We start from the raw sequence: 25,795 nt of genomic DNA, 5'->3' as shown, positions 1-25,795 counted from the left end.
CACTCTTGACCCACTTTCACATCTGTTGACACTAGGGGTTTTAGTCACAGATTGTAGAGGCCAAACCATATCAGAGACCAGTGCTTGGAAATACACTCCTTGGATGTTTTTTCTGTGGCACAGTCAAAATAAATTAAAATAAATTAGCTGCAGTGTGGGGGCGAGAGACACTGGCACGGTATTTATGAAATGGCGTTATTGGTTTGTCTTTGGCAATTAAAATTAATGCAGACAAATTAAAATGTCTCCCAGGATTAGGTTTCCATAAGACTGAGGCAGCTTTTATCTTTTTCACATGGGCTTTGCTCTCAGACAACTCCAAAACTTTAGTTTAAAAAAGAGAGAAGGAAGATGAAGAGGGAGAAATCAGGATGGCCACCAACCTGTGACTGCGATAGACATTAAGCAAGAGGATGAGGGTGGCGAGGCTGTAGCAGGCCAGGTAGGGACCCCCAAACAGTCTGGTCAGACCTCGTGTCCGATGCTCCCAACGTGCCACCTGGAACACACAACATACATTTGTTGTGTGGTTTGACATGGTTGGACATGGTTAAGCAGGGTAGTTTAACTTGGTTTAACATGGTTTGATGTGGTTTAGCATGGTGGTTTGACATGGTTTAGCATGGTGGTTTAAGATGGTTTGACATGGTTTAACATTGTTTGACATGGTTTAGTATGGTGGTTTAACAAGGTTTGACATGGTTTAGCATGGTGATTTAACATGGTTAGACATGGTTTAGTATGGTGGTTTAACTTGGTTTGACATGGTTTAGCATGGTTGTTTAACTTGGTTTAACATGGTTTGACATGGGTTAGCATGGTGGTTTAACATGGTTTGACATTGTTTAGCATGTGGTTTAACCTGGTTTAGCATGGTGGTTTAACTTGGTTTAACATGGTTTGACATTGTTTAGCATGTGGTTTAACCTGGATTAGCATGGTGGTTTAATTTGGTTTAGCATGGTGGTTTAACTTGGTTTAACATGGTTTGACATGGTTTAGCATGGTGGTTTAACATGGTTCAGGTGTTTCATCAACAAACAAAATCATCACAGGCTCTATACTCGTGGAACGATCCGGACATTTTCTTCAGCAGTCATACATTTAACCCATTTGCCATAACTAACCTCTTCCACATTCACATGGTGTATACCTCCCTGTTAATCTGAAATATTTCCATTTCATTTCTACAGTACAAGACTAAACTTGACACTTCAGAGCACTTTCTCCACAATGCTTATTGAATAGAAAGACTTATGGCTAGCACTTTCAGAGCTGTGGAATGAGTGATCTCTATCGCTCTTTTCTGCATCCAGCTCCACTCAACCAGCTCTTTCATTATGTCTCTTCACTCGATAATGTCCCTCTCTTCCCACCTCTGCCAGCATTCATCCATTTTCAGTAGCACCACTCTATCGGAGGACCACATTGAGACGGAGAAGCTGGAGAGAACTAGAGCACTTATCTTGATGGAGAAGCTGGAGAAACCTGGAGCACTTATCTCGATTAGTTTCCCCAGCTGACCCCCTTCCTCGTAAGGACAGTAAGCAGAGTTAGGGGATCCTTTTCCAGGACAAATCACAACAACTTGGTTCATGCTAGGCTACTGTTACTCTCTCTTTCCAAACCTCCATGCCGGGGCAATTAAGATATCACAAATTGGATTACAGGCAGGCAGGTTATTAGGGCTGTATGTACAGTCGGGTTCAACCTAGTTCAGTCACCACTTTCTGTCTTTCCCTCCCTCTGTTTTTCTTTCTATTCTTTCTCTACCTTCTTTTACCCTTTCTCTCTCCGTCTCGCTCACACGGTTATTGTTCCTGTCGTTCTCTACGTCTGGATGGAGGAGCAGGGTGTATTGAGACATTTACAGGTTGGGAGCAGCAGTGCACTCTAGAGGCTAATATGCGAGGGGAGACACTGATAACATTAGCCAGTGTCTCCAGACGGGCAGAGAGGAAGCCGCTGGTTCATCTGGAGGCCACGGTGTAGGGGTCAGAGAAGGCACCGGGTTTGTGGTCAGTCCATGTTCATTGGGTTTATCTGTAATTCCTGTGAGGGGGTGGTGAATAATGACAGTCCAGGAGTCAATCAATAAACATTATCAATAAAGTTATAAGAAACCAATTGAACTGCAAGTGGAAATAAGGTTATTGAAATTTTAAATATGTAAGACAAAACAAAAATGTATTGAAATTGACTTCAAAATGGTAATCAAAGTCGACACAGAAATCAATGAATTCGCCAATATGGTAGTTAAAGAATTAGTCAAAATGGTAATCAATGACTTGGTTGACATGGTTGTAAAAGAGGTAATCAAAGAGTTAGTCAAAATGACAATCAAATATTAGTTGACATGGTTGTGAAAGAGAGTCAAAAACGTAGTCAAAGACATGGTGGTGCTTTAGTATATAAATCACTGAATGGTTTAGGCCCCAAATACATTTCTGATATTTTTGAAGATTATAAACCGAGCAGGGCTCTTAGATCCATGAACTCAGGTCAGCTATTAAAGCCCAGACTCCAAACTAAATATGCATTTAGCAGCTACACTGCTCAAAACTGAAATAAACTACCAGAAGATCTTAGAAGTGCCCCAAAACAATATTTTAAATGCGACTATGACTGAGCGCTTGAACTTTAGCGTTACAGCTTTTTTAGCTTCCTCATGGATTATTTCTATTTCCTCATGCAATGTTTTGTTATTATGATGTATTTTATATTTCTCTCTTTCTTCGATTTAATGTTTTATTATTTCATTGTTATTCTATTTTTCTGTTTTACCAATCGTTTTTCTGTAATGCAAGTTCTGGTGCTATCAGAGGAATAACCTTTGTGTAAATGTGACAATCTGTGGATGACCGATAATGCCAGTTCTTGTGCTGCCGTTTACACATCGATGTAGGGTATTATCTCACAAAAGGACTGACGAGTTCATCCTAGTGTGGGAGTGCGAGGATTGAAATACCAGGGTGTTGAAGCTCATGGACAGGACCCTTGGAGACAGCTGGGTTAGAGAATTGTAACAATCGGACAGTTTTAATTCTATAGCATTTATATATTTTTCTTTTCAAGGTAAAGCATATGGAATTGCTTCCATGTATGAAATGTGCTATATAAATAAACTTGCTTGCTTGAAGTCTTTGACTACCCTAACCCTAAACCTGGGTTTGGTTGGGCTAGGATGATGTCAGCAAGGGTTTCCTTAAATTGTCATGCTCCATCAGTACTTAAGGAGATGGTCCAGTACATTAAAGATAACTGACTTATGAACTATGAACAGCCACTTCAAAGATACTGGCAATTTTAATGATCACCTAAATACTTCCATGACCACATAAGCTCTGACACACCTTTTTTTCCTCTGGTTAAGGCATATCTGTGAAAACAGGCTTGCTGGGATAAAGAAAAAAAGTAGTAAAATTAAGTTTTGCCATTTTTCAACCAAGTTAATCAAGGTTTAGCTGACAGCCTGGACAGGACCACTCAATCCTTCTACTTACCGTGGGTGTATTTTTGACAACATTCTCGCTCGCTTTCGATACAGAGCATCAGAAGCCCCTGACTATGTGTTGTGTGTCTTACTGGGTACAGGATCCGTCCCCTGGGGCCCAGTTTTCTAACAGCGCCTCAGAACCAGCCTAATGACCACCTGGGATTCATGGCTTGTATTAATGCACAGCCGTGCTTGGCCCCTATCCGCAGTCCGGGGAAACAGAAGGAACAGAACATTTCCTGATCTCATGCATAACGAGTCACACTTTAGACCTCCTCCACCCACCGCTAGCTATGTTATGGAGTGTTCAATGCTAATATGCACACTTGATGGACATTAGCGTCATCATATCAGATCATATTTATTTCTCATTTGACTGCACACATACTACACCAGAAATGTCAGTGTATGCCAGTTTGTGTAGCTGCGCAAATATAAAGTAAACAACCAAAGACAGCTACCTTCTACCTTCTCCCCTCAAAGGAACCTTTGTGTAGTTCACGTTGAGGCCTGTTTTTCCAGCAGAGACAGTATGCTGTGAAGACCCAGTCTAAGCTTTGGGTGAAAAAATAAATGTGTGCTGCAGAGCCAGCCATAATTTATTAGTGTTGTCCTAATATATCTGGGTCATGGACAAAATGATTGTGAAATAGAGGGAGACGAAGTGATAGTCTTTTCGTTTCAGTTTCCAGTCTTGACCTTGTCCCAGCTAGGTGAAACAAAATAATAGAAGTCTGAATGCCTTTCTGAAATTTGACCCTTCAAAAACAACGACACTGCAAACCTAAAGGGGTGGACAAAATTATGTAAATCTATACATATTTCCATTATTTGGAAACACCAATACATTACTAACACATTAATATCAAAGGCATAATAATGAGTTCTGCCACCAGAAAAGCTCCAATCCTTCTTGGAATGCTGTCTTACAAGTTCTGAACGGTGTGAAGTGGAATACTGCACCATTCCTCAAAAAGAAAAGCCTCAAGTTCTTTGAGGGATAAAGGAGGTGGAAAATTACTTTGCACTCTGATCTTTTGTTGATCAAACCTGAAATGCTGGTCATGGATAAATATATAAAATAATATGAATAGGTGAGTGAAATTAGGGGCAATAGCAAGATGGTTCCGTTTTGGTTGCAAGCTTCAACTGAAATCTTGTGGAGTAAGTGGAACACATGAGTTGGGCTTAAACATATTGTCCCGATCTTCATCTTTAACCCTGATCCTTGAAGGAGTTGTTGGAATGAGACAGGGTACATACACTTGGATAACATGGAGAAAAAGAAAGAACTTAAGTTGTACCACCTAAAAGACTGTAACCTCAAAACGTAACACCTGAAGCCTGGTAATTAATTGCAATAAGGGGGAAAAGGCTAGGAACAAAATCACAAGGAGGTCATGAGTCATTATGTGCCAACCCCACAATAAAATGATTGAATTAACCGAAGAAATCTGCCAATGGGGAGGGAAGATTTTAACAAGACACATCGTTTTCAGAATTACAAAATCCAATTTTCTTACATTAATAACAAAGTTATGACTGAAGCTGTCCGTTGGGGCAGTGTTGTCTAGATAACATCTTAAATTCCACGGGTCATCAGTTGAGCATGTATGAATGCCTTTCAAGCTGTGAGATCAACTAAACCAGACTGAAGATTGGAGGAACATTTCCTGATCTGACAAATCTGTATCGTTGCTTCGCTAGTCACATGGATCCACCTTGACTGGGTGTCCAAAACAATCTGCATTGACTGGGTGTCCAAAATAATCTGCATTGACTGGGTGTCCAAAATAATCTGCATTGACTGGGTGTCCAAAACATCTGCATTGACTGGGTGTCCAAAACATCTGCATTGACTGGGTGTCCAAAATAATCTGCATTGACTGTGTGTCCAAAATAATCTGCATTGACTGGGTGTCCTAAATAATCTGCATTGACTGGGTGTCCAAAATAATCTGCATTGACTGGGTGTCCAAAATAATCTGCATTGACTGGGTGTCCAAAATAATCTGCATTGACTGGGTGTCCAAAATAATCTGCATTGACTGGGTGTCCAAAACATCTGCATTGACTGGGTGTCCAAAATAATCTGCATTGACTGTGTGTCCAAAATAATCTGCATTGACTGGGTGTCCAAAACATCTGCATTGACTGGGTGTCCAAAATAATCTGCATTGACTGGGTGTCCAAAATAATCTGCATTGACTGGGTGTCCAAAATAATCTGCATTGACTGGGTGTCCAAAACATCTGCATTGACTGGGTGTCCAAAATAATCTGCATTGACTGGGTGTCCTAAATAATCTGCATTGACTGGGTGTCCTAAATAATCTGCATTGACTAGGTGTCCAAAACATCTGCATTGACTGGGTGTCCAAAACATCTGCATTGACAGGGTGATGCCAGTGAGTCAGCATGAACCAGCTCACTCCTCAACATCTGCTATTCCAGTAGTTACCGGCACTCTGGTACTGTAGATGCCGCACACTCGTCACTCCTGTTTGCAAACCATTCGTACAATGCAAAGTTTGGGAGAGACAATCCTTCCTGGATATACAAAAGGTAAACTACATATTCTATGCGTTTCATAGCCCCAGATACATGCCTTTTCAAGTGTCCAGTTGTTTACAGAAGGACATAGGAATGAATAAGGATGTTCTGGAATAGGTATATCATCTTAATCTCATTAACTCTTTCCAGCAAAGACAGATTCTGTAGCCAAAGAAGATACCAAAACAGATTGATGGACCTTAACATAGCTGGAAAACCAAAACAAAGGGTTATAGAGAAGAAAATGATGAGAAGACAATTATTATAACCATGTGCTATCTGATTATTTGGGCAAGAGGAGCGAAGAGTACCGACGCACAACCCCATGTCGTGCCCATATACAGGTTAAATTAAGGACAGAGTGACTGGCTGATGAATACTCTTGAACAGGTGGCTGCTTCTATAGTGAGAACCAATTCAAACTGTTCATTGGGATGAGCAGAGGCGGAGCCTTGATAACAAGGCCATTACAGTCAAGGCTGCAGTGGAGGACAGATACTCAGATACTCACCTGACACCATTTCTCCCTCTTTATTCAAATGAAAAGCCAATCTTGGATCCCTTCCCATTTCCCTGACATCATGTTTCTATTCACTTTGATTCACACGTACATGCTTGTCTCACCAGTTCTCACTTGCTCCTCACTTTTCCCAGTATTTCCCTCTCATTGTCAGTCAAATTCAAAGTAATCCTGCCTCCTTTCTAATCCACCCAGTCAAACCAATCACGTTGTTTTTTTTATTTTTTTACAACTGCTCTTCATTTCACTTCATATGCATCTTGCTGGACTTTAATCATACTCACTCACCCCCCCCCCCCCCCCGTGTCCTGCTTTATCGGCCACTGCTACTCAGCCAGCTCCTGCTGACTCATCTTCTGGATAAGTGTTCCCATCTGTGGAACATCAGGCCTACTCAGGCATGCAATAAGACCGCCTTGTGGGGAGAACAGGCTCCTTATGTAACCAGGCCCTGCTGGTTAATTGCCTGTCCAGTGTGGCTATTTCCATCTCCAGGGCTGAGATGCTCGTTGGGCGTCAGACTGAAGCACCTGGGTCACAATAATGACGATGAGAAAGAGCCTTGGACTGTTCTCTCACATCCCGAGGAGTTACGGGAGGGTGTTTTATTGAATTTTTTATATCCTATAGTTTCCCTTTATGGTGTATCTCGACTAATTAGCAACAGAGAGTTGCTGTTGTTATCAACCAATTAAAGGGGAAATGAATGACTCAAAGTTAATTTTCCATCTAAATCTAAAACGGAATGTGATATGCAACCAGGAGGTAACGCATGTTAAGGTTGTGCATTTATATAACCACCTTAAACAAAATGTGTCACAACCACCTCCTGACTGTCTGCAGTCTACTGGATCTGTTCACCGTCTGCAACTTCTGCCAGAAAACATCACTGACCTGGTTATTTAGTTGCTCTGACAAAGTCATTCGTAAGGAACTCAGTGGTGAAGCCACTCCCTCCTGCACTACACCTCCCTCCCTCCCACCTGATCAGGCAGTTCTAGGTAGCTGGAGACCTCTCATCAAATTCACATCTGGGAATGGACCACCGTCAGTATTCAATACAATTCTTCTATGCATCACTTTGCTTGTTTAATTGACTCTTTTTGTGTCACAGTGTACATTTCTGAGCACCAATGGTGTAGATAACGTTCAAAAAATATTTGTGGCTGAAGTCCGGATGGACTTCTGCAGTCTGTTAACCATTTACAGCAACCGCAGTTCTATTATGAGTAAATAAACAGTCTGTCCTAATAAGAAATCTCTTGGAACAATTGATTCATTAACAGAAAATGGTGTAAATTCGGAGATTCAGAGAAAATCCTTTAGAAGGGTGAACTCCTACTTTGAAAGGCCAGTAAGTGGAAGCGGCGCTCTTGGCCAATGACAAACATTCCCAGCTAAACCCAAAGGCGAAAATGTACACATGAGCGTGTTATTTTTCGGGGGTTAAGTCATGATTTATGTATACCTTCTGTGAATTTACTGGCAAAATAAACGACATAATTAAACATGACAGCACTAATCAACTGCCTACAATACATGCTCGCTGGTGCCCGAGCTCATTGACAGACCCAAATACCGCGGCACAGAGCCACAGCTGAATGCAATGACAAGAGCCCACCGACAACCTTGGGTGTTCATTTCCCTATTTTACGAGTTGAAAGGTCCAGATGTAATTTCCTTAAAAAACAAGGTGCTGCGTGGCACAGGAATAATGGGCCTTGGAAATAGATGTGCAAAAACAAACATACGTGCGCGCACATATACACAGACCCGTCAAGCCGGAGTGCGCAATTACCTTCCAATCACACAACAACTAATATTGTACAGTATTTTGGTGGTGAGACCAGATAAAGACGCTTGTATGCTGCCCTTGATAAAAACAGAAAAAAATGACTATGACGTACCAACGCGAGAATATCCCAGCCCTGAATAGAAGAACCGGGGTACACCTGCTGGGACTCAACCAGGCCACTGCTGTCGGACGAGCTGTGGGGAAATAGTGGGTCATGAACTTACAGTGTGCCGGCACTGCGTGAGGAGATCAGCCATCGGTGACAGCTAGGTTTGGACGGGTACATCCTGATCCGAGTCTGCCACAGGGAGAGGCGGAGTAACAATAGTGTGTGTTCTGTGTGCGTGCGTCGTTGGGGGGGGGGGGGGGAGACACTGCGTTCCGTGCGTATCTCCGTTAGTGCTGAGCCCAGCTTTACCGGGCCAAGCCCCAAGAAGGCTGGACATTGCGTTACGAGGTCCACAGGGTTACATTGCTTCTGCTCTATGATGACACTGCACAGCTGTCAGGAGAGAGGTGTCTCAAAACAGGTTGTACCCAAAACCATGTCAATAAACAAGACGTTAATCTCAGTTGAATAGGGGATTATAAAAAAAAAAAACACGACAAACCAAACTCACAACATGCTCTAAATTTGTCTCTGTACCTTGTATTTCAGGACAGTACTTTTTTAGGGGAATATGATAGCTTTGACAGGCACAATAGATTTTACCCTGCTGCCCCAGTTCCTTTTAACCACAGGGAACATAGGAAAAGATGAGGCGTACTTTGAGATGTAAAAAGGGAGGGAATTAAGGGAGAAAGAGAAATGTGGCAGAAAATTTCTCCCTTTGCTAGGCAGCCCAAGAGATCACTCAGTGGAAGGGCGTAATGGGTTCAGTCAGCACGTTTCCATATGGCGTCTGGGGAGACAGCGTCAAAGAGCAACGCACGATCCACACGACAGAGGCAAACACGCTGGACACCCGTGGGAGAGTGAGGAAAGAGGATGGCTACAGTGACCTGAACGCCCTGGCCCGGCCCTTTCTCAATTGCCTTCTCCTTGTCAACCCATTAAAGGAGAAGAAAATGGTCCTCGGGCTTTCTTATCTAATGGGCTTTGAAAGGAGACACAGGGAGAGGAGATGAGGAATAGAAATCGAAAAAGGCCCCTCTCTATCTTTCTATTTCTTCTTCATTTTGAATATGATGCAATATGTCTTCAATGACAATGGAACTTTGTACAACGGAAAAGTTAGACTTCTAAGTTTGCATAAAAAACCCTACTCCTCCAAGCCTACAGAATAGATAAGCAATATGTGATAATCACGGGTATTGAAAAGGGACTTCAAAAAACTTTTTATTGAGATTTTCAAGGACCTCCATTTGATAACTGTGGCAGTACAATACTGTGGCAATACAGTAAATATTTCCTGGGAACTCATCGCATTTCTGTTAACTGCTTCACAAAAACCTGTCTCAGAAAACTTTTTACGGTTCTACAGACCCCTGCTGTGGCCTCAGCACACTCTGACAACATTCTGAAAGTCACTTCAACCTGTACATTTTCTGCTATTTCCTCTACTGATTCGATGAGTGCCTTTGGATGTCATGCTGCCAGAACAGGTGCGCTGCGCTCACAAAAACAAGCTCACCCATCATCCACATCCCCTGATCCACACACCTTCCTGTGACATACTGTATACTGTATTTAAAACAGACATTGTAGCACCTTTTTCTAAATTAACATGAGCTTTTGCCATGAAACTGGCCTTAGTTATTTAAAGACAATTGTACTGCAAGGACCTCAAGCACTCTGTGTGAAGCCTGTAATCGGTCTTTGACTACATTGATTGGAATGCCTGTTGTTAGTTAATTTAGACCAAAAGGACACATGACTTATTGATTTGAAAGGTCCACCCGTTCTTCTCAATATGGGGTTACAATGGAGGAAGATAGGCCACAGGTTCCTCATCCATGAAAATGGTAAAAACAGGTAGCTTCTACAGCCTATACAATCATGAGGTCAATACTGCAGGATGTTATTTTGACTGAGAGAAAACTAACACGGTCTAATATGTCTAACTTTCAATTTGCAACATCTGAGCTCACAGCTACTGTAGACGAACCCTGAGGAGAGTTTGATTCCTGTAGTGAAAGTCAGTTATGACATCAGAGAGAATCCTGATAAGAGTGTTGTCATCAACAGGAATGTGTCAAACTGTACTGTTCCCTACAGAAGAGGAATCAGAGGGACAGAACCTCTCAGACATGCTGACTCCCATTGAAAAGAGAGAGTGTAAATAACAAGATCACAGATGAGTTTCTCAGAGAGGAATCCTGAACGGGGACACTACATTATGCAACTATTCCTATGCATTATAATGACTACAGGACCACAGTCAGACATGGGAAGTGACACAAGTCCCGGTTACCTCAGCAATCACAAATGACCTGCAAGACTAAGAAAGCCTGCTAAATGGGCCAAAAAGTGGAATGTGCTTGATTGGCCAAGTTAATCATCTGACCTGAATCCAATTGAGGCCAGATTTAATGCAAAGATGTACCAAAACAGAGGACTGAAAATCATTGAAGTTACATGCCTGGCAGGGCGTCACCAGGGAATCATTGAATTCAAAGGATTTGCAACCCAGCACTAAAAATAACTTTTTTTGCTTATTATAATAATTTGTACAATTACAAATGGTTCCCCTAAAATATGAATGGCCATGTATAATAACGGCTGTAAATTCACGGATGCAAATACCATCAAAAGGAAGATGGCAGTATTTACCGCTTAACCTATTAATCCTTGATTTTTTGTGAAAGTAAAGAAAAAACTGCTAAACTGTCCAAATACTTATGGACCACATCAATATTAATAGGATATTAAATCATGTCTGTTCCAAAGATCTTAGTTTTGATTACTCACCACGTTCCAGAAGAAAGGGTTGAAGATGATGGCGATGACAGCAACACAGAACCTGGGGTCACAGACGTCTATGTACCTGAGAACCTCCATATTTAATATGTCCACCTGACAGACAGAAATAGACAAAAGCACAAAACATTTTGTTTTTACTTTGACCATTTTAGACTTTTTTTTATTTGAGTAAACTAAATCGAAAGCGGTGTAGGCTTATTCTACAAAAAGAGTGGACTACAGCTGGAGTCAGTGCTTCAAAAACCACCACGTACAGACGTATGCAAGACATGGGTTTCAGCTGTCGCATTCCTTGTGTAAAGCCACTCTTGAACAAGACATTGTGTCAGAAGCGTCTCGCCTGGGAGAGGACTGAACTGCTGCTGAGTGGTCCAAAGTTATGTTTTCTGTTGAAAGTACATTTTGCATTTCCTTTGGAAATCAAGGTCCCAGAGTCTGGAGGAAGAGAGGAGAGGCACATATTCCACGTTGCTTGAAGTCCAGTGTAAAGTTTCCACAGTCAGTGATGGTTTGGGGTGCCATGTCATCTGCTGGTGTTGGTCCACTGTGTTTTCTGAGGTCAAAGGTCACCGCAGCCGTCTACCAGGAAGTTTTAGAGCACTTCATGCTTCCTGCTGCTGACCAACTTTATGGAGATGCAGATTTCATTTTCCAACAGGACTTGGCACCTGCACACAGTGCCAAAGCTACCAGTACATGGTTTAAGGACCATGGTATCCCTGTTCTTAATTGACCAGCAAACTCGCCTGACCTTAACCCTATAGAAAATCTATGGGGTATTGTGAAGAGGAAGATGTGATACGCCAGACCCAACAATGCAGAAGAGCTGAAGGCCACTATCAGAGCAACCTGGGCTCTCATAACACCTGAGCAGTGCCACAGACTGATCGACTCCATGCCACGCCACACTGCTGCAGTAATTCAGGCAAAATGAGCCCCAACTAAGTATTGAGTGCTGTACATGCTCATACTTTTCATGTTCATACTTTTCAGTTGGCCAACATTTCTAAAAAAAAAAATATTTTTTATTGGTCTTAAGTAATATTCTAATTTTCTGAGGTACTGAATTTGGGATTTTCATTAGTTGTCGGTTATAATCATCAAAATTAAAAGAAGTAAACACTTGAAATATATCAGTATGTGTGGAATGAATGTATACATTATACAAGTTTAACTTTTTGAATGGAATTACTGAAATAAATAAACTTTTTGATGCTGCATACCTCATACTGTATATGTGTTGGGGCTCATAGAGTGCTTTTCCCTCTAATCTGTTCCTTAAATGTTTTAATCTGTTCCAATTTTGTAATTATTTCATCCCTGTATTTCAAGCCCAAATTAAAGAACTCAGATCAATTCATGAAAAGGATGTGCTATAAAATCTGCTGGTTAAATAAAGGAATTAATAATGAAAAATATGGGAATTAATAAAAAAAACTTGAGGGAATGAATTAAACACTTGAAAGAATGGATAAAAAATTTAAGTGAACAGCTTAGCTTGTCATCTTTTGCCATTATACCTATAAATCATCATCCAAGAAAACACAGATGAAATTGGTGGAAAAGGTGTTTCAAACTTGTACTGACACAACTGGTCAAGCTGCCATATTCAATGTTTTTCAATGTTATTGAAACTAAAATATATCTGCAACATTTTCTTCCACATTTGATACAAGAACTTCCCAAAAAACATACTTTTGGGAAAAATAAATCACAATAAAAGTAATTTCAATAAAACATGGCAAACAAAATGTGGAAAAAGTCAAGGAGAATACTTTAATTCAATTCACTGTATCTCCACACACCACTTTGCTACGCATCATTGGAGATTGAGAAGTAAGCACAGCCTAATAACCACTAATTATAGAGCCACAACGCTGCTGTAGCCTACGTGTTATAAATTGCGTAGCTCAAAAGCGACACAGAAAAGCTCTCACAGAACGCACTGTTCTGACTGGACTGCAGTGTCGTTGTCATGGTCGCCGTCCGATTCGTTTTTTAGCGGATTCGTTTCGATACTATTTCTCAAAAACCTAGTGGATGCGTGATAAATCAGACCCTATGATGCCAAATCGACAACATTAAAGTAGAGCATAGACCACCCTGATTAACCTCTGAAAGTCTGCGTACACTCGGGTCAGTCACTTATGTACCTTACTGTAATCCACGTTATTCAGCCCTCCGCAACAATCCAGCACGGGATTTCTCTCGTCGGCAACGCCGCTCATATACACACCAGGTTGGAAAACACAACTGAGGACGTGAATGCTTTATATGTAGCCAACTGATAGCAGTGCATTTCACAATAACTGACACTATAACGCATATGACGATTCCGACACATCACCACAAACACAGGCTAGATATCGTAGAACTACAGGACAGACAACTGCCAACTCTAATCCCACTAAAACCAACTACGCGGTGTTTTCTGGGTAATTTGGTTCAAAGTTCACGCAGCTAACCAGAGAGGAAGAGAAGCGAGATGCTTCACTCCACTTAAATATGCGCTCGAAAATATAGAATGAAGCAGACCTAATGGGGATTTTGCAGAGGTTGTCGAATTTGGCCAGTACAAAATGCAATTGCTAATTTTGGTAAATGATGCTTACACATGCAAAATACGTTCAGCGATTTTTGTTTGTTAAGAATTTACTGATTTCAAACGAGATTTCCCGGATTTTGTTCCCATTGTTAGAACGGCCAGTCAAGTATCTCACGACCAGTATGAACATCTTTACCAAAACATTCCACATGCTTATCAATCGAATGAATAGAGTAATTCAAATTTTATTATTTTAAAATATTCGGAGACACTTCAAGTTTAATGATATGCAATAGCCTCAATTTTACATTTGCAATGATTCTACACTGTAAAATATAAATTTGTCTAATTTAACTTAATTTGAAAAATGTATGTTTTCAAATGGGGCTGGGTAAACTGGGTGATTTCAAAGTCGGTTCAAGTGGGAAAATCACTTCGGTGGGATTTGAATAGTTTTTTTGATAACCAAACAGGCATCTTAGGTCAGTTTCTGTGAATATTGGATGTAGATATCATATGCCATTCATCCAAAGGAATTTACAGTAATGCAAGGATACATATCATGCGTGTCCCAGGTGGACATCAATCACAGCCACATTAGGAATGGAAGCATCTTGCTTTATGGACTAAGCCACAGAAGACAACAAAGTCAACATTCTCAGAGTTTGACACTCATATACAGTAGATTGCAGTCAAAAGTGGTTGAGGATGTACTATGGGCACAGAGGATAAATGGCTCAGATAGCCTAGTGGTTAAAAAGCTGGGCCAGTAACTGATTGCTGATTGGAATTCCAGAGTCAACAAAGTGAATGAAAACCTGTGTCTTTGAACATGCAACTCAGGATAAGAACATCTGCTAAAAATGACACAAAAATTATGGACAAAAGAAAGAAATTATTTTTCATTTATGATTACATTAATAAATCCACAGAGTCTGATCATCCCCCATCTGACCCTGTGTTGATACTAGAGTTAATTAACCAATTATAGTTTGTTCGTCATATCCCTCTTCAGTGATCATCTGATCAGAGCTATTAGTTTGTCGAAGCACGTCATGGGACTGAGGAACACAACAAGGCACAAAGACATGTAATGACTGACCAAAACGTGGGGACAATTTGTCATTTTGTTCCCTTTTTACCTGGTACAAACCCAAAACTTCACTTCTCAGAGAACAATGGACAAACATTCTAGTTAATCCCTCCCCGTCTGTTATAAAGCAGTGATTGGTTCCTGCGAATTCATCTTCCTGTGTTCTTCTCAATGTCCAGAGAAGTAAGGACGAGCCATTTTGGTCATGCTTAATAGGTCATTTATCTGTGCTTTCATGTCAACAAGGTGCCCCATTCTCCAGACCATTCATAACGTAATGCTCATGGATGAGGCCAGAGCACTGTACACGCTGTCAATCGGATAGCTTGGTAGGCGGGCCGCGCTGTGTATTCAGCCAATCCGAGTCTCAGACACTTAGACACTGGCGAGTGCCAATGAATGGAAGACCTTGATATATACAAAACAGTACAGTACACCATGTTTTAAAAGGATGAATACACCCGACGCGCTTTACGTCTGGGACAGGCTGGCTCTTCAGATGTGTCCGGACCAACCCTGTTTGGTTGCTTGCCCCCCAGGTGGGGGGCAAGAAATTAGAAATGTAGTATCACCAGTAAAACCTTGTAACTGCTGCATATACAACCATGCTCATGGCCAGAAAGTGCTGCACTGCGCTGCCTTTTGAGCAATGTCACTGCCTCCCCATCGTATGTGAATATGAACTTGGTGAATGCATAGAAAAACAATTTGCCTCTGAAATGTGGCCACTTTGTCGTCGGAAGGTGGCAAGTTCCGCCGGGCACATCGGCTGGTGCCGGCTGCCAGCCCCACAGGAAACTGATTCCACACGCGGTGTCATTGGAAGGCCTCTGGCTCCACATGCAGTGTCACTGGAAGGCCACTGGCTCCAAATGCAGTGTCATTGGAAGGCCACTGGCTGCACACCTCTGGCTGTTCCCAGTGGGCCGGTTGTACTGGTATTCTGCTCCTGGGTGGATCTCCCAAATACTCCCCACAGACACTCACATACCCAGTTCAGACACACTCACATGCAGAGTTCACACACACACACAAATGCACAGCACAGACAGTAATCTCACTGGTGTAATAACACGTGCACACTACTGATACAATCACTCAAATACTCTTATACTTTTACTCATTGTACATTCATGTACGCATTGACACAGACTGTTTTTATTGTGTGCTTTGTGTGTTATTATTCCTGTTAATGCCAGTCCTCTATAGTGCATACAAATAGTGTATCTAAAGCTGAGTGACTGTCACACACTGCTGTACCGTATCTCTGATTCACCATCATCAACAATATCTACGCTAGATTGGTATTTATGCTGGCTGTTATTGATCATTCAAATTGTATTACAGATTGTCCATCCTTCATTATACCTCAGTATTAAAATGAGTAACAATAGAGATACGATCTCGAAACATCCATCTCATTCCCAGGACCGCAACTACAATTTCTTCATGGTTATATTTCTCTAGCATGATACTGGTTGCCTAGGTACCAGTCTGTTAAGCTGGCAAACTTCTCCTTGCACTTAAAAAATACATCTTTGGCAGGTGACGTGGAGCACAGGATGGAACATAATCTACCAGCACTGGCAACCTAGCTACTATACAAGCAATCTGTATATTTTCCTATCATGTTCTCCAAGAGATATGCTTTAGAAGACAAAAATAACTTTGTAGAGTGGAACAGTAAACTTTAATAAAGTTCTGTTGGAATAAATAAAATCACAGCAAAAACTTTGCAATAAAGCATCGCATAAAATATACATGTGCATTGCGCATGGAAAAAAACACTCAAGCAACATTCAAGAAGTGCTAATAATACATTTGTTATTAAGTGAAATACAGTCCTCTACCATCTCCAAATCCTGCTGTTAGGTGCTGGTATGTGAATAGAGTAATGAAGTCCTAGGTGAACATCGTTCTTCTACATGCCCAAATCAAGCTGTTTTCGATATCTGTTCACAGTGATGGTCCATAGTGGCTGTGCTCATCGCTGAGGGGGTCCCTGTACCAAAGACTGGCAATGCTTTGTTGGCGAGCTTGTGGGTCACTGTCTTGTGAGGCTGACATGGCTCATAGAGTCTTTGCAATAGACAGGAGCTTCGTGTTAGACCTACAATGCAGACTGTGAACTTGCACACCACCTCAGAGGCCATCTCAATTTGTATACCTAGTTTTGGAAGTAGTGCAACCAGCAGTGCTCTAACCTTTGTGTCCAACTAAAAGGGGACATGGAAAAACTTTTATAATCTATACCTCATAGGAGCATATGGATTGATAAAAAAAAAAAAAAGCCATGTAAGCAGTAGACCAAAAAAAAAGAAGATGCTTAAGTCATGGACATAATAAGGTGTCTGAAGTCCATAACATCTAACAGCGTGTGTTGGCTGACAAGCTAGCAAGCGATACAAAATAGCAAGCTAGCGGACAATGCTAACAAGAAGGCAAATTGATACATTTGTGTGGACACTCGGGCCTGGCTGTGCCATCTTGGTCATCTTCGGCGAAGAAGAGTACTCAGGTGTGGCCATGCTGCTGTATGGCTTCTCGACTGACAGAGGATAATAGGGCAAGTCTTTCACAATTTAACCGTTGTTTTCTTTAATAGCGTGAGGAAAAAACTATAGTGATTTTACTTTGCTTATAATTATTTGTTTATTTGTTCATTTTGAATTCAGTGTGTTGTCATTATGGCAATATTTTCTGATCCTGGGGTCCTATGCTTGAAAGGTTGTGCGTGTAGTAGGTTATTGAAGTAACAGGTTGAATAGCACTGTATGTGAAATGTACGCTAATCCGTAGTCCAAAAATTATAGAACATGATACTAGGTTGGTGGACAAAAATAAAAGTATTGGCTTTATTGCCTAAATGTCTTTAACATAGCACATAACAAAAATTGCCAAAAAGTTTGAGGCTTGTTGAAATTGGCAGGTTTTTAGATTGACATGAAAGGGAGAGGAGCAGAGAATGACTGAGCAATGTCCTATATTTGTACTTTTCCAATAGTGCTGATACGCACAGACACACTCCCTCTGCCTCCCCACCTACCCAGCAACACTGTGACGTTTGTGACCCACCACCTTTTCCCTTCAGACACGTGCAGACAACTCCCACCCAACCAATCCCCATCCCTCTTTGATTTTTTCCAGTGGTTATGGGGCAGCAGAAGACATCAGCTACACCACAGGGGTCATGTAAGAGAGAACAAGTAAGTACGGGAAAACGAAACAGAGGACAGGTGCTGCTACAGTCAATACCCATCTCAAAGCACCCAGATCCCCATTAGCTGTAAAGGAGGGATTATTTGTTGCGATCAGTAGGCCGCTATGCCCGACGGTGGGTCACTGTGCCTGGGACTCTTTATCAGTCCTGCTGAAACACACCGACATAACAAAGAGGGATGGAGGTGTGTAATTGGGGCAGCACTTTGCCAATGTGGGTCACCACCTGAGGGTACGTTTAGACTGTGGGAGTGGCCTTCGTAGTACAGACCCATCGCTTTATAGGGGCACATTGTCACAGGTGGTTGAGCAACAGCTATTTTTAACTCATTTATTTATGTTCTTTGTCACGGACCAGGGAGCTAGAGAATAATGAGATTTTGAACTTCCATTCTTGTTAGCTGCTTTAGCAGGCTTGAACAATATACCCTAACCCTCTAGGCTTGAACAATATACCCTAACCCTCTAGCCTTGAACAATATTCCGGATCTTTGTGAAGACCAGGATGATGGTTTGTGCCTCTGAATTACCTTATTTCTCTCATACACAACAATACTGCAGTTAACTATTCGGTTGCCATCTGTCTAGACAATTCTATGAATGATCAATACTGTTGTAATTCCCTTGGAGATGTAAAAAAAAGAGAATGTAAAAAAGTGGCGAAAGGTTTTGGAGTAGGCGTAAATTTTTCGCCTGAGTTATTTAGCAGAATATCTCATTCAGAGTAATTTACATTAAAGTACACTTATGTTAAAAAAGCTGGTGGAGACAAACATTATCAGCAGATGAGTCTGTGACTTTCTGATTACCACGAAAAGAAGTGGACTCACTGCAGAAGACAATACTTCTTAGTGTGTGTGTCGAGTGTTCTTTGGCAGGGCTATGGCAGACAATGAGATGAACAGAACAGCGAGTCATGATGAGAACCTGATCTCTAAGAGTCTGGTAATGTCTTCACATGTCTAGATACCCATATAGCTTATGACTGCATGCGACGAGTCAGAGCTTGTATCTCCTGTTTTATACTATGGCTCTAGAGATCCTCAGGAGGAAACACCTGTGGTCCACCATTCTTTTGATGCAACGGCTAATGCTATTTTTGTGGCTCGGTAATGCATTTTTTTTTTTTTTACAACCTGTCAAGCAGCAGTGAGATGAGTACACTTTGGCGTTATACCTCTTACGTTTGACGACGAAGTGGAGAAAAGGAGACAGAGAATAGCATCCATGGCTTGTGGTTGTACATTCAAACTGCAACACCCAGATGAAATGCTGAGTAAGACGAGTTATGAGTCATGAGTGCTGCTATAACCCTGGGGCTGTCTGCACCACGAGGTGAACCCGTCTTAAGGCGGTTCAATTAGTGAGAGGAAAAGAAACAATATGTACAGTATGTGAATACTGTCTGTTTATGTCTGCTTGGAGTGAACCAGAATGACAGTGAACTAGTTCATTCTTGCCTGGAGGCAAAGGGAATATAAATAATGAGGCATCCAAGCCTGTTGGTTTGGCCAGACCTGTCTGCTTTTAGCCACATTGCTTGTCAAGACAAACAGACAGACAGGCGCGCACCAGTTATTTATGTCCACCCATCCAGACGGACTGAAAGTCATTCAGACAACGACGCGTAACTTTTTTTCATTCACCTTTGTTTCCTACTTTCACTGTTGAGATATTTGTCCAGTCATTTCGCAGTGTTCGCCCACACACCGCACCCACACAACATCTCCTCTAGCCCCTGCCACTGATGTACAACTGACAGATGAGCTTACAGGGACTTTGTGTCTTCTTTGCCTTCGGGGGTCTGTCACAGCCTGTTCATCAATTTTTATCCCTCAGACTGAGTTACATTCTCCCGTTCAGCAACCCAAGAAACCCCAGTCCCTGGATTAGGGCTGTTAAGAACAAACTCCACAACCTATATCTCAGAAAACATATAGTATTGTATGTCCTATGCTCAACTGCTTTGGAGTGGTATGTGTTCCAATTTGCGTCAGAAGACAGGCGTCAGCTCCAGATCAAAATGGTCCAAAACAGTTCACGTCTGTAAGAGGATCCGGCCCCAGGCTCCGCTGTGTGAATATTGTGATGCAATCGTCACTTCCCTGACTGTCGCTCCGCACAGCTCCAGGCCCTCAGGGCTGAACATGCCCTGGAGGCCTGCTGGCAATAGGAACAGGTGGGTCTCACGGTGTCTCAGCATCGACACCGCATGGAAACCAACGATGACTCAGTGGAATAATTCAACCCAGACTAGTCTACAAACGGGTTGCATATTGCAAATGACAACTATGCATTAATCAAGGGGAAAGGTGTTGGCTACAACTGTAATGTTGTTGTCAGCCCTAGGTTTCTTTTTGATTAAACCCCTATGAAAAATCAGCTGGAAAATAACAATATTCGATAAATCAACGGATGTAAAATGTGAGAACCAGCAACAATTCATTTGAAATAAGCAATACATAGAATGGAGCATATTTAGGTTCCTTTGCTTAGATTTAATAACAATAAAATGCTCTGGATCACAGCTTTTTCTGTGAAAGCAGTAAATATGAATACTGCTATTGTTTGTTGTTTAATGTCATCTGTGCCATAAACAGAGAATTTTTTATATATTTTTAGGACGCTGCATGGTCAACAATGCTAAATATTAGATGTCGTCACAATTCAGTAACCTATAAATCCAAAATACATATTTTAGGGTTTTGACATATTTACTGAAATATTTTTGCATTTCCTCAGAACTACAGTGGATATAAAAAGTCTACACACCCCTGTTAAAATGCCAGGTTCTTGTGATGTAAAAGAATGAGACAAAGATAAATCATGTGAGAACTTTTTCCACCTTTAATGTGACCTATAACGTGAACAATTCAATTGAAAACAAACTGAAATCTTTGATTTAAGTGTGCACACCCTTAAACTAACACTTTGTTGAAGCACCTTTTGATTTTATTACAGCACTCAGTTTTTTTGGGTAGGAGACAATATTTGCCCACTCTTCTTTGCAAAAGTGCTCCAAATCTGTCAGATTGCGAGGACATCTCCTGTGCACAGCTCTCTTCAGATCACCCCACAGCTGTTCAATTGGATTCAGGTCTAGGCTTTGGCTGGGAAATTCCAAAACGTTCATCTTCTTCTGGTGAAGCCATGCTTTTGTGGATTTGGATGTGTGCTTTGGGTCATTGTCGTACTGAAAGGTGAACTTCATCTTCAGCTTTCTAAAGGAAGCCTGAAGGCTTTGTGCCAAAATTGCCTGGTATTTGGAACTGTTCATAATTCCCTCCACCCTGACTAAGGCCCCAGTTCCAGCTGAAGAAAAACAGCCCCAAAGCATGATGCTGCCACCACCATGCTTCACTGTGGGTATGGTGTTCTTTGGGTGATGTGCAGTGTTGTTTTTGCACCAAACCTTTTGGAATTATGGCCAAAAAGTTAAACCTTGGTTTCATCAGACCATAACACATTTTCCTACGTGCTTTTGGGAGACTTGATGTTTGTTTTTGCAAACTTCAGCCGGGCTTGGATGTTTTTCTTTGTAAGACCCTAACCCGTCTTGACCCTAACCCAAACCCGCCTTGCCATCCTACCCCATAGCCCATTCATAAGAAGAATATGGGAGATTGTTGTCACATGTAGCACAGACCCAGTACTTGCCAGAAATTCCTGCTGTTCCTTTAATATTGCTGTAGGCCTCTTCGAAGCCTCCCTGACCAATTTTCTTCTCATCTTTTCATACATTTTGGATGGACATCAAGTCCTTGGTAATGTCTCTGTTGTGCCTTATTTTCTCCACTTGATGATGACTGTTTTCACTGTGTTCCATGCTATATCTAATTCTTTGGAAATTATTTTGTACCCTTCTCCTGACTGTTATCTTTCAACAATGAGATCCCTCTGATGCTTTACAAGCTCTCTGCGGACCATGGCTTTTGCTCTGAGATGCAAGTCCTACTAGAACTGCTAAACTTTATTTGTGATTAATCAGAGTCACTTTAAATGATGATAGGTGTGTATTGACTTCTATTTAAAATGAGTTTGAATGAGATTGGTTAATTCTGAACACAGCCACACCCCCAGTAGCTTATGCAACCAGGTTATTGTAAACATTTATTTTTTCATTTTTCCCCCTCCAAGATTTCAGCTTGTTTTTCAATTGAATTGTTCACATTATAGGTCACATTAAAAGTGGAAAAGATTCTGACATGATTTATCTTTGTCTCGTTCTTTTACATCACAAGAACCTGGCATTTTAACAGGGGTGTGTAGACTTTTTATATCCACTGTATATCCACAGCAAGCCTATCTGCTTGACCGTTAAGTGTGAGAAATAATTGTTTCAGGGTCTGCTGCCGTTTGTAAATAACAGGCTAACTAGTGAGTTATAGCAGTCAATACTGTTGAGTCATTCACAGATGAATCGAGTAATTCACAGAGCGGCTGTGGCTGAGGGTTGACATCTTTTCGAAGCTAGCCTGTTAATATTGATTGCTTCCACTGAACAGAAGAGAACTGTGTGAGTGAGAAACAGATGTGATTGGTTCCACTGAACAGAAGAGAGAGAACTGCGTGAGTGAGAAACAGATGTGATTGGTTCCATCAGGTCAGATGTTCAGCTTGAATTTGGAAGCTGGTTAGTACAAGTTCACTTCACACAAGCATTAGTAAGGCCTTTAACAAAAAAGGGATATAACAACCCCTTTTTTATATATTGACCTTAATGAAGATTTCTTGCTTAAATCAGGAAACCTGTGGTGAGTTGCAGCAGCCTGCAATATGAAAATCACTTATTCAGCCAGTTTTAACACGTACAATTATAAATTATCTTGTTTTTAAAAATATGTGTCCCATAATGAGTATTGGACATGAGATTCAAGCTGACCTACTAAATTTCAACAGATTCAACTTGTACCATTCATCGCCAGCTCAATGAAAAGGTTTTGTTTGGTAGGAGACCTAAGATGACCCCTCTGCTGAGAGAGTCATAAAAAACACCACTAAATACGTCACAGTCGCCTGTGGGCAGATGAGACCAATTATTTATAAATTTTTTACAGAAAAAAAAATGAAGCCTTCAAAGAACAGAACAGCTACCCAACAGTCAATCATAGAGGAGCTTCAGTGATTTTAGGAGGTGATTTCAGGAGGTTGCTTTGGTGCCTCTGGCATTAGGTTCCTCATATGTCTGCTGGGCATTATGATAACAAGATACCAAGGAATTTTGGAGCACAGTGTTGAACCCAATTTAAGAAAGCTTTTTCTTTGCAACTCTGCCTAGAAGGGCCAGCAACCCCGGAGTTGCCTCTTCACTGTAGATGTTGAGATAAAAATAATGTTTGCTTTTCAGTATGGGTTTTCTACGCATTTTCTACTTACTTAGCTAATTATCTGAATTTGATTGTGGAAATTAATCCAAAGCAGCCTGTCATTTTGCTATTTGAGTGTTAATAAAAAAGATGCTGTCATGACCCATGAAGCCTCACTTGACATTCAACACCGCTCATTAAATCTGCTTGGTGGTGACTGTTAAGGCCCCACGCTGTGTCCTGAAACTCCTTTCAAAGACAGACAAAGAAGCTTTCTGTCAAGAACCAAGAATTAAGTTTGGTTGTCATGGACGTAATCAGGAAGTCTTATATGTCAAGTGTTAATAAAGGCACCTTCCTAGGTCCTGACTGGTAAGGCCCCACACTGCCCCCCCCCCCCCACCCCACTCACCTTTCTCAAATGTAGAAAATAAAGTCACATGTTAGTGGTCACAGATCACGTTCTGTTGACTGTCGTTTATTCCACAAGATTAAAGAGAACCAGCAATCATACACTTCACAGGAAACAAAGGACAATGCGTATTTGAACATCCTGTTTGCAAATATTGAACACTGCAGTATGTTTCAAGTCATTGCTTTCTGCATAGGTAGCCATTGATGGTGGCTGTTAAGGCCACACGCTGGGTCCTGAAACTCCTTTCAAAATAAGCTTTCCGTCAAGAACCAAGAATTAACTTTGGTTGTCATGGACGTAACCAGGAAGTCACTTAAGTCAAGTGTGAGGGCAACCTCCCAGGTAAGCGTTTATGATTGACTAAATTTTTTAAAAGAATTAAGACAAACAGACACAAACAGGGTTCATAATTTGATAAACGTTGAGGTGAACCTAAGGATTCAAGTAGGAAACGTGGTGTTTGCGAGTAGCTTTTGCGACATGTTTAACTGTGCAGACAGCAACCCCTCGGGCAGACCCCTGTGCTGTGAACATGAATGTCTTGATGAATAATGTGTTGAAAACATTAGCTGTACAGCGGAGAACAGTGCGTCACTTTACTCTAAATAATTATCGCTCATCTCCCTGGAATCCCGCAGAGAGCAGTGCCACTTGTCCGCATCGTCCACATGTTTTTCTTTCCTTGCTACGGTCACTTCCGATACCCAAATGCTTCTCAGAGACATTACAGAACCTGTATATCGTTACATAATGTTGTTACATATCTGACATTCTATTTCCTATTTTTACCTCGGTGTAGTGTTTGAAACAAAGAGATTCAGTGTCATCCACAGACGCCAGAAAAATGTATTGACTTTATGATTATGTAACCAGCAACTGCAATCACTAACATCCGCTCTTCTCTTCTCAACCTCTTGTCACACCTACATACCCATACTTGCTCACTCTTTTTTTTACATTGAGAATGTTGTCTGAGGAAGAAGAGAGTGCTGGTGCCTGATGAGACACTGATTTAAAGGCCCGGTGCTGTCAAATGTTATTTCTGTTTTCTTGATGATATTTCAAACACATGAGGTTCAAATAACACCCTAAAACGGTAAATAAAATATATTATAAAGCCATTTTTGTGTAAAAGCTACAAATCCTAGAATTCACGCCTATTAAGATGAGGTGAAACATTTTCTTAATTTTGCCAACATTTTATCTAATTATAATAGACTAATAATTGATGATCTGAGTAAGGATGGACCACCAATCAGGGATGGAATATGTAATTATTTTCAAACACTAATAGCCTCAAATAAAAGCTGAGAATCTGTATTTTAACTTCATAGTAACAGTTTGATATAAAAACTAAACATTTTGAGTACAAACACCTATTTTACTAAAGAAGGCAAGGAACACAATAAATAGTAGCTCATAATACCCGCCAATGATGCCACACCCCTGCAATGAAAAAAGTTATGTCATCATTTCCCATCTATCTGTGGTTTCTACAGAAAGCCTATCAGTCTTAATGACCGAGCCATTTACACAGAACTGCTCAACATCGCTGTTTACTCACGTCTGTCCGACAGCACACTGCAGCCAATTCAAGCGTGGTTATAATGACCCCCGCCCCACCCACCCCGCCTTTCTGTAATGTAGAAAATCGAGGCACCAAAATAAAGTCACATGTTAGTGGTCTGTTGACTGTCGTTTATTCCACAAGATTAAAGAGAACCAGCAATCATACACTTCACAGGAAACAAAGGATAACGTGTATTTGAACATTCTGTTTGCAAATATTGAACACTGCAGTATGATTCAAGTCATTGCTTTCTGCATAGGAAGCCATCGTGTATGGTACGAATTGATGTAAAAACACTTCAACCAGTTATTGGAAACGTCATTATTTAACCTGAAGTGCAGTGTAACTCTGGAAAAAGATC

At 41.2% G+C, this 25,795-nt stretch overlaps 1 protein-coding gene across 3 annotated transcripts in view; it reads right to left on the bottom strand.

Moving 5' to 3' along the window:
• Positions 1-13,715, bottom strand: part of pemt (phosphatidylethanolamine N-methyltransferase) — a 40,314-nt gene extending 26,599 nt beyond the window's left edge. The window contains exons 1-3 of one of the 3 annotated variants that reach the window (XM_010863691.3): positions 13,440-13,715; positions 11,275-11,379; positions 384-499 (exon numbers count right to left, since the gene is read on the bottom strand). In XM_010863691.3, the coding sequence (XP_010861993.1) occupies positions 384-499; positions 11,275-11,379; positions 13,440-13,514 (296 nt within the window). In that variant the 5' untranslated portion in view covers positions 13,515-13,715. 3 annotated transcript variants of the gene reach the window in all.
• Between the last annotated feature and the right edge of the window lie 12,080 nt (positions 13,716-25,795).

This window comes from Esox lucius, chromosome 5 (assembly GCF_011004845.1).
Source record: "Esox lucius isolate fEsoLuc1 chromosome 5, fEsoLuc1.pri, whole genome shotgun sequence".
Classification (NCBI taxonomy): Eukaryota; Metazoa; Chordata; class Actinopteri; order Esociformes; family Esocidae; genus Esox; species Esox lucius.
The sequence above is the reverse complement of the archived record's forward strand: the minus strand, read 5'-3'. Positions and strand labels throughout refer to the sequence as shown.